Source organism: Henckelia pumila, chromosome 1 (assembly GCF_033568475.1).
Source record: "Henckelia pumila isolate YLH828 chromosome 1, ASM3356847v2, whole genome shotgun sequence".
Taxonomy (NCBI): domain Eukaryota; kingdom Viridiplantae; phylum Streptophyta; class Magnoliopsida; order Lamiales; family Gesneriaceae; genus Henckelia; species Henckelia pumila.
The window spans coordinates 112,285,142-112,298,968 of NC_133120.1; the positions used below are offsets into that span (position 1 = coordinate 112,285,142).

Here is a 13,827-nt window from a genome sequence, read left to right on the forward strand (position 1 = left end):
AAAATTAAATTTATATAACTTAATCGTAGATTAAGTTTTCTTTGCAAATTTTACAAAATATCATCTATCTAAAAAATTATATTATCAATTCACACTATTGTAATATTTTTTAATTATCAAGCATGTTACCCCATTACAATTTCATGTTGAAATTGAAAATATTTGAATTCATAATTCTTGACAACAAAATTTATGATTTATTTAATATACCCACCCATGAGAGAGAAAAAAATTTGAAAGTAAACAAAAATAAAATAAAATAATGCTCGGTAGTACGAGTGCAAATGAGCCGAGCTACTCGTGAGCAGCTCGCGAGTAGCTCGGTCAAAACTCGACTTAAACTCGGTTTGATCGAGCTCGAGCTCGAGTAGCTCGAACATACATCGAGCTCGAGCTTTCAATGTATGTGATCGAGTACGAGTAGCTCGCGCGAGCTACTCGATCATATATATATATATATATATATATATAATTTATATAATATTATATTTATTTATTATTTATTATTTATTTTTATATATTTATTTATTTATTTATTTTTCTAGCTTGAGCTCGAGTTCGAGTAACTCAAATTATAGTCGAGCTCGAACTCGAGTATGAAATTAATTACTCGATCGAGCTCGATTTTGAGTTCGAGTTCGAGTTCGAACTCGATCTCGAGTTCAAGTTCGAGTACTCAAATACGACACGAAATAAAAAATATGAACAAGAAGGCAAAAATTTTTATAAAAAAAAAAAAAAAAAAAAAGAAAAGAAAAGAAAAAAAGTCCCAAAAAACACTTTAAAATTCCCACCGCTCCCGTTTACTTTCGGGATATTCATATTATTGATTTCTCTGGAATCATACAAATGTTTGATGTACTATTTTCCAATTGCATTTATAGTTGTCTCAATTATTGCCTATACTATTTGATTACAGCCTTAATTATGTATAATTATAATTTGTAGTAGTTTAGTTACGTGTCTAGTAGAGCTTCCTTTTACTCTGCGCTGTCTTTTCCTCTCGTGTTTGGTTTTAAAAGCATTTGAATTTTCCTGGAGTTTGATCGAAATATCCCTTTTTAGCTTTCAATTCATGGAGTTCAAATACTCAGCGAAGAATTTCTTGTCTCGGGGTCGAATTTTTTTGCCTCTGGTACCTAGTAAGCTTTCTATTAAATGGAAATTATTTCCTTGAATATGTTACCGGTTTTGTTTTGTTTGAAGATGCTGATTTCTTTTATTGGTTTGCTTCGTTAAACATGGTGTGTTTTGTTTAGTGTAAAGATGGAATTTTTTTCCCTTTGATTTCTTGAATTTAAGGTTGTCTGTTTTTGTTTGTATGGTTGTGCCAATTCTTGAACTGGGAAGATAATTAAGATCCTTTTGTTGATTTTATTTATTTATTTATTGTTTTTTGGGTTGTTTAATTGCTTGATCACCAGATAAAGGTTAAAAGCGACCGTTCAGGGACAGTGGATGATTTTGATTTTTAATCCTTCAATCCCATTTGTTTGCTGTTCGAGTTAAGCATCAAAGTTAGGTCTTATGTAACATGATCGTCAATGAATTTACTTAATTTTGCTTTTAGAGAGAGAATCATAAATGGAGGAGAATTTCTTTCAAGCCTTTATAAGACACTTCCTCAGTATCTCGAGGATTCAAATTTGATGATCCTGTGTCAAATAATGACAATCTTTTTCTACTGACCATGTGGAATTTTTGTCTGCAGAATTTCATGACAACGTTTTAGGTTTCCAATCAATCTGAGCTGTTAGCATGGGAATTGAGTTTGGGTACATGTCCCTGGTCAGGGTAAAGAGCGTGTTGTTGATGGCAGGAGCAACTTTTGCATTGGTTTTGTTTGCTCAACTTCTCGAGCTTCAAGGCTTCAAAAGTTTATCTTCTTTATTTTCTGCTGGAAAAATAGAATTACGACAGGATTCATTCATTTACCACAATAGTTCGAGCAACTCTACTTATCCTAGTGTCTTGGATGCAGCCAACATAAATGTGGCCGATTTGGTATCTACTGTTGCAGAGGTCTCTGATGAAATGGTCAATGGAGTATCAAATGTCAAGGGTGATTCTTATCCTGAGAACATCAAAAAATTTGGTGATACCTCGAATGATGATGATCTCGATCCCGAAGATGAGCTTCCTTCCAACGACGAATTGGAACTTAACAACAATACACAAGTTCTTGGGGTAAGTAAAGATAATAGCTCGAAGCAAGAGAATCCTCCAGAGTTTGAACTACCAGTATTGAATGATACTTCCAAGAGTGATTTTTCACCAGGCCATGATATTGTAATAGGTCCAGCTGCTTCACCCCCTTTGAATTTGCTGTCTCTCACCAATTCTCCTGAAAATTTGGAAACAAATCCTGGTAATGATGTGAACTCTACTGCTCTGAGTACATCTAGAATGGGAAAAGATGCAGAAGATTTGTTTACAAAGAATGAGAGTCCCAAGATTCAGAAAGTGGGCCTTTCTAATGCAGTCAATGACTCTTCAGTCAGCAGCATTCCTGCTACAAAAGAACGAGTCAAGGAACCAAAACGTATGGTAGTATCAATATCTAACATGAACGATATGCTGCTCAGTAGTTATGCTTCATATAAGGCTGTGGTGTGTATGCAAATTGTTTTTTTCCCATCTCAGATGTTTTCTTGCATTGGTCACACCATATTTATTTCATGTGACTTTGACCTTTTTTTCATTTATTTGATTGCAGAAACCAAGATGGTCTTCAGCTGTTGATCGAGAATTACGAAATGTAAAGTCCATGATTGAGAATGCAGCAACCATCGAAAAAGATTCTCAATTTGATGTTAGTTTGTATAGAAATTTTTCAGCATTCAAAAGGTAATTGAACCACTCCTCTAACATATTAATTTTCAACTAGTTCAATGTTTTGTATGATATGTTTTTTTAATATAATTTTTCGACGGTTTTTGTTTTTTGAAATTTTCAAGGGTTATTTAATATTGCTTTAAAATGATTTACTTGGGGGTTTTTTGTAGTTGAAAAGCTCAATTCATTTACCAAGATACGTACCTCCTTCGATGCTCTTGTTAAAATGCCTTTTGCGGTGGATGCATGTATTAGGAACATGTCTACCTTGTAAAGGAATGTTTTATATGTTAAGATTTGCAAAAGAAGTTTCAGAATATGGTAAAATTTTGAGGAAATTCCTCCACAATAGTTGCTTGACTAATTCTATGAATTATCATGTTCTTTGAAATATATCCAACTTTTCATTTGCAGGAGCTATGAATTGATGGAACAGATTCTCAAGGTTTACGTCTATGCTGAAGGAGAGCGGCCCATATTTCATCAGCCGCCTCTTAAAGGAATATACGCATCTGAGGGATGGTTTATGAAGCAGCTAAAGTCAAACAAAAGATTCCTTACAAAAAACATGAATAAAGCTCACTTGTTTTACTTACCATTCAGTTCACGTGAGCTAGAGATAGCGTTATATGTACCTAATTCCCATTCTCGCGATAATTTGATTCGACGGTTAAGTGATTATGTCAACACGGTCAAGGCAAAATATGACTCTTGGAATAGAACAGATGGAGCTGACCATTTCCTTGTCGCCTGCCATGATTGGGTACGTTCCTTATATTTGTTAATTAGTGATGTTGGATCACAACAATTGCCGCCTCTGATCAATGTGGCATTATAATAAAAAATAGTGCTTGGATTGTTGTGCATTCGTCAGATGTAACTTGCTCCATTGTTATTGCTAGCTTTGATACGGGACCAGCCGACCAAGTACTCGTGCTTACAAATGATGTCGGATCTGAGGTCTTGTTGGATTCGTTGAGTTATAAGTTGGTGAAATTAGTGGAAGTATTGTTCAGTGAGTGTAATTAATGTCTTCTGACACTAATCTTTGAGATTGTTAATGTGGTATAACATCAAAATATGGAGTTACCAATAGCAATCGAGATGTAGTGTTTGAAAGTTACTTGAATGTTTCAAATATCATAAAATTAATCTTACACTGAATATTTGTGTTTCCAGGCACCAGCAGAGACGAGGAAGATCATGGCTAATTGTATAAGATCTTTATGCAACACTGATCTCAAAGAAGGGTTTCAATTCGGAAAAGACGTCGCTCTTCCTGAAACATATGTAAGGTCACCTCAGAATCCACTCAGACAACTAGGAGGCAAACCATATTCTCAAAGACGAATCCTTGCTTTCTTTGCTGGTAATATGCACGGCTACCTCCGTCCCATTTTGTTAAATTACTGGGAAAATAAAGATCCCGACATGAAAATCTTCAGTCTCTTGCGTAAAGCTAAAGGCGAGATGACCTATGCTCAGTACATGAAAAGCAGCAAATATTGCATATGTGCCAAGGGCTATGAAGTCAATAGTCCCCGAGTAGTTGAAGCCATCTTCTACGAGTGTGTTCCGGTGATCATATCCGATAATTTTGTGCCTCCTTTTTTCGAGACTTTGAACTGGGAATCCTTTGCTGTTTTTGTCTTGGAGAAGGACATACCAAATTTGAAAAGTATACTCCTGTCTATTCCGAAGACGAGGTATCGATTGATGCAGCAGAGGGTTAAACGGGTGCAGCAGCATTTTCTTTGGCATTCTAGACCGGTGAAGTACGATGTTTTTAACATGATACTGCATTCCATATGGCACAATAGAGTATTCCGAACATGACAGATAGTGCTCATGCACTAATTTTGGAAGCTGTAAATATTGTACATTTTTGTGTTATAGAAGTTTGGTCCGCAGATGAATGTTTGTTAAAGATCGAAAGGAGGTACCAAATTCTTTTAGTGTGAATAAATTGGCTGAGGAATAAATCTTTTTTTTTTTTTGCACTTTCTCTCTTCTCTAATCTTGATGCCTTAACTGGGAATATATGTGCTACCGTCGGTAAACAAGTATAATTATTGTGAACAATGTCCAAAGATCCGTTTATAGCAAATGCTATGCTACACTCTGCGTAGCATCCACCATGCATTATGGACATGCATAGAGTGTCACGTCCAATGAACGGTCCAAGATCCATCGAACACACCCGATGTATCATAGCCAATATCGCTCTGTGTTCACAAAGAATCAAGCATGGTCCAAACCAAAAATTGTTGGTGATTTATTTTATTTTATTTTATTTTATTTTAAAATGGAACTTGAATGTTCATGTTAAAGATCAGTCGTATCGCTGGTGGGCTCTCACTATATTTCATTAAAACCAAAAATAATAGCTAGCAAAAGGGCGAAGCCATTAATCACTTCACAGTAGCAAGAAGAAATTTCAAAATTTTTTTTAAACGCAAGCTGTATTAATATGCACCGACGCGTGATTGATTTGTCGTCAAACTTCGTTTTCATTCAATAATTCTACCTACTTTTGACTTGTGTCTCCTATCCTTTCCAATAGTTCAAGATCTGAATTTATTCTGGCTTGAAAAATGTGTAAGAAAACAAATAAAAAGTATGCCGTTAATTGTGTAATAATAGGATTAATCATGGGGGGGATTTTCTAATATTTATGTATTTTTCCTAAAATGTTTCTGCAAAACATTTGTCGAAGTTCAAAGCCTCTCTATATTTCGATCTGATCTGATTCAATAATCTCCATTTCCCGTAAGTTTCCCCCCCAATTCCATGCATGCAATCTGATTTGTCTTTTTTCTTGTGGTTGCTAATGTTGATTCTTTTCCATCATTTTTTTTTTCCAGCACATACAATGTAAATGTTAACAGTAAAGTTTGGATTGAACAAATTATGAATCCAAGAAGATCGCTTTAGCTTTTTCTTTTTGCTTTTTCTTTTTGCTTTTTTCTGGTGGGATTCATGTATATTTAGCTTCTTACAAAATAAAAATGAAGATGAAGATGGAAAAGTTCATATCACCTGGAATTTATGATCTGTGTATCAAAATGGCTCGGTAGATTTTGCCAAAATGGTGACTAAAAGATACCTTTGTTCTCAGTCCATGCTATGCCCTGATGATAACATATGTCAAGGTACTGATTATCATCGGAATCTGTCACTCAAAGGACGCTTCTTGAATCACCATTCGGTTTCCTCTCTGTGTCACTTGATCTTCGTAGTTCTGCATTGCCAATGATTTCAAGAAAAAGGGACATTGGATAATTGAGTTCTATTTGAATTTTCTCTCCTGAGAAACCAGTTGGATTTTGCGTGATTATGCTGATTATTGTAAACGGGCTTGATATTGTTTAGTTATTGGTAAAGCTTCTGTAAATGTGTAGAAAACATCCTGAGTTTTGTTATCGATAAGGGAATGTCAAGGACTATGGATCAAGGATCTAGATTTTTATGTTGTAGCACGGTAGAAATCAGGCGTTTGCTATGGATTTTTGGATTGACATTTGGTTTAGTACTCGTTCTGATTCGGTTTCTCAAGCTTCAAGATGGCAAAGTTTTGTCATCCCTGTCATCTACTGGAAATCTTGCAGTGGTTAGTGACACTGCAGACAGTACTAAGAGTTTGAATCATACAATGGAAGGTAGAAACAACGGGGATGTTCGTGGTACAAATGGTGGTGTGAATGAGTACGATTTAGCGCATAATTCTTCTAGGGCTAGTGCTGGTTTGAGTAAGGGTATTCCAAGAAATGCTACAAATCCAGTTTCAATATCTCAGATGAATGAGTTGCTGCTGCAGAGTCGCTCAAACCGAAATCCGAAGGTGTGTAATGCTCAAAATACATGATGTAGCACTTGATTCTAATGGATTTGTTGATGGACAAGATGCTGAGAGTTTACATCTACAAGGAAGGGGAAAAAACCAATATTCCACGAGTCCATACTCGAGGGGATATTCGCGTCCGAGGGATGGTTCTTGAAAGTTGAAAGTGTTAGAATCAGGAATTGATATTACAATAGAAAATAATTTTTTAAGACAATATCTTCTTTTTACACAATTTGAAGATCACATAACTTTAAACAAAGGGTCATCAATGATTTACATTCCTAAAATACGAACAACATTTCGTGTAGGAAATGAAGGATTTACAAAGAATTTTCATAAACAAAATACAAATCCAATAGAATTAAAAATAGAGAATATTTTAACGATTAATCCTGGAAAAAAAAACCATGAAGAAATTTCATGATATTTGTTCTGAAAATCCTCAGGACAAAATTAAGAAAAGAAAAAAATTTATTGCTTCAATAAAACTCAAAGACCCTAACATCACAATCCGTGAAGCACCAAGAAGATGCAACATGGATAATATAAAAATATTCGAAAAAGAGGTTCAAGAATTACTAAAACTTAAGATAATCATCCCAAGCAAGAGTCAACACTCTTCACTAGCCTTTTATGTCAGTAAGAAAGACACTGACAAGAAAAGAATGGTAATAGATTATCGAAAAATGAATAATGCAACAATTATGGATGAATATTACATCCCCAACAAGAATGATTTACTATCTTATATAGGAGAAATGAAATATTTCTCTAGTTTAGATTGTAAATCAGGATTCTGGCAAATTCAGCTAGAACCACAAACACAATTACTTATAGCATTTAGTTGTCCGAAAGGACAATATCAATGGGCTGTATTACCTTTCGGACTTAAACAAGCACTAGGTATCTTTCAAAGATACATTGATGAATCTTTTAAACCTTATGTAGATTTTTGTTGTGTTTACATAGATGACATATTAATTTATTCAAAAACTTTAGATCAACATTATAAAGACCTCATGACAGTATTAGATATTTGTCATAAAAATGAAATTATACTTTCTGAAAAGAAAGCACAATTGTTTAAAACAAAAATAAATTATCTAGGATTACAATTAGAAGACGAAAAACATTGCTTACAACAACATATACTTAAGAAAATTCATGATTTTCCTAGTGAAATCAAAGATAAAGATCAATTAAGAAGATTTCTAGGATTATTAACATATTCTGGAAATTACATTAAAAAACTTGCAGAAATCAGAAAACCTCTTCAGGCAAAGCTTAAACAAGACTATAAGTGGAAATGGTCGAAAGAAGACACTAATTACATAGACACTATTAAAAAGAAAATAATTAGTAATCTTCCTGAGTTATATTTTCTTTCAAATAAAGATATAATAATAATTGAGACAGATGCATCAGATGAATACTGGGGAGCATGTTTAAAGGCTTATACAGGAGAAAGAAATTTAGAAGAACTAACTAAAACAGTCACCAGGAATAATGAATAATTATGTAATTATACATCAGGAGCTTTTCAAGGTGCACAACTAAATTATCACTCAAATGAAAAAGAATTATTAGCTTTAATATTTACAATTAGAACTTATGAAATTTATCTTATTTCTAAACTATTTTTAGTAAGAACAGATAATATGAATTTAACATATTTCAAGACAAGGAAAATATCAAGAAATGTAGGAAAAAATGCAGCAAGGTTAATTAGATGGCAATTGGAATTAAACCATTATCAATTTGAAATTCAGCATGTAAAATGAATTGATAATTCATTACCCAATTCATTAACCAGAGAACTTCATCCAAATTATACTATCTGTAGTAACGGAATAACAAAAGAGATCCTAAGTGATCCAGAAAATGACCGCGAGTCATCCGAACATGCCTCAGAAAGCATGAGAAATATAAATTGATGAAATGAGATTTATATTCAGAGACATGAATTATTTTATGACTTTCAGTCATCCGAACATGCCTCAAAAATCATGGGAAATATAAATTGATGAAATGAGATTTATATTTAGAAACATAAATTATTCTATGAGTAAAGTAATCAATCTAAGATTGGTTCAATTCTTGCAAAAAAATTCATAAATGCAATGATATGCGTAATAAAACTATCCGAGTTACTCACGATAAAGAGTTAAATTTCTAACTATTTATATATATATATATATATATATATATATATATATATATATATATATATGTTTTCTTGTGCAGGATGAACACATTTAATCAATTAGAGGAAATATTGATCGACATACAGGAAGAAATTCAAATTCTTCAACAAAAAGAAAAAAATGTAATCGGAAAAATTCAGATGATAAAAGAAAAGATGACAACCTCATCATCATCATCCTCACCAAGAACACCAATCAAGATAGCAACTCCATTTGATAAAATAATGGAGATGAATGAGAAAAAGTCAGTGGTCATAGTCAACACTGACAACAAAGAAAAAGAAAAGAAAAAAGAACCGGTGTTCACAGCCAGCACCGAGAAAAAAGAAAAAGAAAGGACGTTCAAAAGCACCCTTGAAAAAAGAGGAAGAAAGATGGTCAATCTAAGACCACAAAAACCAATATTTGAAAAAACAAATTTTGCAAAAAAATTCAAGATTCTAGAGTAAGAACATTAAATTATTTAAGAACAACTAAGACAAATGCAGGTAATTGGCAACAGACTTGTGACACCCAACACATATCTAGAGTAAGAACATTGCAAGGCGCTCCAGCACATGAAATTGCAAGATTCTTCTCGAACGGATTATTAAGTGGGCTAGAAGTCAGTCCAAGCAATCAAGAAATATAACTATTTCCTTATCAGTTGAGGAATAATATCATTCAATTCAAGAAAGCAGTCTTCAAAGACGATCCAGTATTAACATTGAGTATTCATTCAACCCTTCCAGATTGGGATAATGACAGATTCTACCAACCAATGGCATACATCCAATGCCGAAAAAATAAAGAAAAATTCTTATTCGAAGGATCAAATGAAGAGAAACCAGTAATGAATATCTCAACACTTCCTGATATAAGAATAAAGACATTGATTGACATGATCTCAAAGACAGGAAAGATTGATGGAAACTCAAAGGTTAAAATAAATTTTTCAACCAGTAAAATTTTATTAACCACTGGACACAAGGAGACAATCCAAAAGAAAGATCAAGACATGTTAGCTCAATTCGAAGCTCCGATCTATGAAGCAAGAGTTGACATGACCCGAGAAACCCAACAATTGCTATGTCAAAGACTGGGAACAATAATTTCCATTCACAATGTGGACATTGCCAACCAATTCAAACAGAAAAAGTAGCTATCACAGAAGACAAACTGATAAAGAAATGGTCCGAAGGTACCAGTGATTCAGATAGTGACACAATGTAAAAATAAATAAAATCGTGGACCACACCACATGTGAAAGGCATCCACTCAGATGTAAAATGAGTTGTTTTCCATTATGCATTGTTGATGAGTGGTCCCTCATCATTTTTTTTAAGAGTAAAGAGAATCTTATCTATTTGCGCGTCTTATCTTTTCATGCGTTTTTGTAAACTCCTCTATATAAGGAGATGTGTTTGTAGTAAATGATATAGAAAGTTTTCAGTGCAAAAATTCTCTTTCATGCATTGATATATCTTTTGAATTTCATAAGAAGAATAATAGCTTATGAATAATCTGAAGACGAATTGTAAAATCATAAACAAATGAATCAAGCCCTTGGCTAAGAGAAATATAGCCAAAGGATTGAAAATCTAAAGATAATATGTATCTATCTATTTGAAACGATTTCTTTGGCAGGTAAACTCTGGAGCCCGTTGTATGTCGCTGAAAAACACAGGTAGTGGAAAAAGGACTAAAAGGGTTTAGCCTCTGCCAAATCAAAAAAATCGAAGACAATAGACAAGACAAGGTATAATTTAATCTTTAAATTTTAATCCTTTGTGTTATTATTCTAAACAAGTTATGTCATTATCTTTTATAAGAAATGGAAAATTAATAATTAAAAACTGGTTTAAAACAGAGAATGATCATGAATATGATACATTTCATGAATTTCATATAAATATTTTTGATTTAACTATTTTCGAATCAGTTTATCAATTAAAATTCATAATAGTAACTGATGAATGGAACCAAATTGGATTCAAATCATTTATTTGTTATAAATAAATTTATAAATATGCCTGGAATGACTATTAAACTAGAAATACGCATTTTAAATAGAAGAATTCAAGCCTTAAGAGATCAAATTAAAAATATATTAAACACAGATCCATTATACTCTGTAATATACGAAGAATATCTTTTGATACACCAACTAATATGTTATTTAGAATCCAACTTATAAAGAGAAAAGAGAATTCCGCAATCTGGTATCAAAGCAGGGATATTTATTAATTAGATCTACTAAATTATTCATGGCATCAGGATCAAGGAAGTCAAAATCACTTCTAGGAAGAGAATTTGAAGAAACAAATATGTTTATAAGATCTGGAAATGAGATTGAAGAACAAAACTAATGGATTACTAAACGATGTACTTCAGTACGATCAAGCTATAAATTAACTTAGCATATTCAATCTGGCAACTAAGAATATTAGTTTCAGAATAGATATGACTAAGGAACAATTAAAGGCTCACGAAAGAGCCGTGAATCACTCTTCTAATCTTGAAGAAGATGATTTAATAATTCAAGATATAGTAAATCTTGAACAAAAACTTATAAATCTCGAAAATAAAAGATCTTCTGTTATTTATTGATGGCAGATCTTGTTATGTTTAGAAATAAGCTTTGTTACCGAAACCCGATCAACAAAAACAAAATAGTAAAAATAACAGTTTTTACTAAATGGAAAATGTATGAGAATACAGAAATAAATATATTTAATTTATATTCTCAAAATATAAATTTTGATATAGAAAATTGTGAAAACAATTTGAAACATCTCAAAAATTATCAATCTTCAATTGATAATTTCGAAGATTTTCAGAATATATTAGAACAAATAGATTCAACAAAAAGACTTCTAATAGCTTTAAGAAAATCTATCATCTGTTAAAATGACAGAAGTAACAATTCCGAATCAAAACAGTCAGATTGATGAATCTGAAGAAAACCAAGAGTATAATTTGAACATTATATTTAATCAAAGTAAGTTTGCTGAAATACAGAAAACGGGATTTTCTAATTCAAAAACTAATCTAATAGATCAACCAGGAATATCAAGTAAGATTTCAAATTTTATTAATCACAGAAAAAATTTAATTTATTATTTGATTCGTACAAAGGAACAATCATGTAAAATAAATAACGAATTAAGGTCTAGTACTCTGAAGTTATTAACAACTCAAGATATTGATACCATCATGGCAAAAGCTAGTGAAAAAGAACGATCTGAACTGAAATATGTTCATATCGGAGGAATTGAAATAATAATATCAGCTCAATACCGAGAAGAAATAGATACACCAATTGAAATCACAGTTCGTGACAAAAGGATACGTAATTTTGAGGATTCTATCCTTGAAAAAATTGAAGGAAACTTATGTTACAAAAAGATAAAATTTTGTATTTATCCACAATACAATATATCTCTTTTTGATAAAAACATAAATGATGTTTTAACACTAGATTATTACTTTTATAGAAATAATCTTATGTTAACAGGAAACCATCCAATCAATATAAACTATGTTGTCGGTTTAGCAATGAGTAATAATTCTCAAACAGGAATAATTTCAACAAAACCAACTATTTCTGTTGAAAGAATTTTTGAAAATATTACAAGAATTGAACACCCTCGAAAGACATTTATTGAAGAAATAAATCCCTATAAAATATGGAGTTCAGATGACCTCCAAATCACAAAAAATTATGTACCAAGAAGATCATTATCATTTGCTAGAAATGATGAAGATATTCTTGAGAAGATTGAAACCATGAACCAAAATATTCTTAAAATTAAACAAGTCATTGTTAATGAACCAACTTCTTAGTAAATGACATCCTTAATAAAACTAAAAAAAGATTTGGAAGAATTAGAAAATAAAATAAACACGATCAATCTAGTAATAAAATAATTAGAAAAAGGTCTCAAAGAATATATTGATTTAGCCACGACTATATTAATAATTGAACAAGAAATACATGGTAATGAAATTTTAAACTATCTTAAAAAAGTTCTTCCAATAGATAAAGGAAAAAGAAAAATAGAAGAAGAACCACCATTCAAAATTGAATCATGGAATAGAAATCCCCTTAGTTATGGAAAACATAAGTATGGATATGTTCAGTGAAACAGACCAATCTGATTTTGAACAAATAGGAGTAAATGCAGAAGAATTGTATCATTCACATCAGGAATCAGAACAATACAGAGATATAGATATTTCAGAATCAGAATCTGAAGATGATTCTAGATCACGATTAAATCTACGAACGAATGTAGAAGGTAGTGGCGGAAGAGACGATAAAGAATTTAAATATAACAGAGACCAATAATCTGGATCATATAAAAATGTTAGAGATATTCTTAGAGAATAAAAAATATCAGGATTTGTGAAACATAATATTTTTGATTTAGGTTGTTCAACAGCTAAAGAAAGAAAATCAAAGATAGATCATTGGGCAAATGAACTATTAGTACAAATTTAATTAACACCATTATTAGATAAAAGTGAAAATATTCAAGTTTTAACTCATGGGATGATAAAAATGACATTGGTAGGAGCAGTAAGAACTTGGACTGAAAACCTAGTAATTACTAATCTACCACAAGGATGAAAGAGTGGGTGCCCGGATTAGCCAACTTGTGGCTAAGGGCTTTTATGACTCTATGTAAAACAATCTTTTGTTTAATATAATTTACACTTTTATAATGGCATTGACTTTATCTTTCTTCATAATGTTATATTATGATATACTATTATTGTTTTGATAAAGACCTTGAATATACTATAGTGTATGTAAGATGTGGTAGCACATGGAGATGGCTATCATGAAACACATCTTATAGTCACTGTATATTCTAAACTGTTCCTAGTCAATTGAGCCGTCCGCAAATAAGGATAAGGATCGCTCGAGATTGAGACTAGCATTTGCGATGCCGAGTACCA

At 32.1% G+C, this 13,827-nt stretch overlaps 1 protein-coding gene across 2 annotated transcripts; it reads left to right on the top strand.

The window, feature by feature from the left end:
- Positions 1–833: 833 nt before the first annotated feature.
- On the top strand, positions 834–4,829 carry LOC140874093 (probable glycosyltransferase At3g07620). 2 transcript variants are annotated; one of them, XM_073277372.1, is made up of 5 exons: positions 834–1,142; positions 1,712–2,610; positions 2,717–2,847; positions 3,250–3,598; positions 4,015–4,829. In XM_073277372.1, the coding sequence occupies exons 2-5, from the start codon at positions 1,759–1,761 to the stop codon at positions 4,669–4,671; spliced, it is 1,989 nt and encodes a 662-aa protein (XP_073133473.1). In that variant the 5' UTR covers positions 834–1,142; positions 1,712–1,758; the 3' UTR covers positions 4,672–4,829. The 2 variants fall into 2 exon arrangements, with proteins under 2 accessions (XP_073133473.1, XP_073133481.1); XM_073277380.1 differs by having other exon boundaries at positions 834–1,135.
- Positions 4,830–13,827: the final 8,998 nt, after the last annotated feature.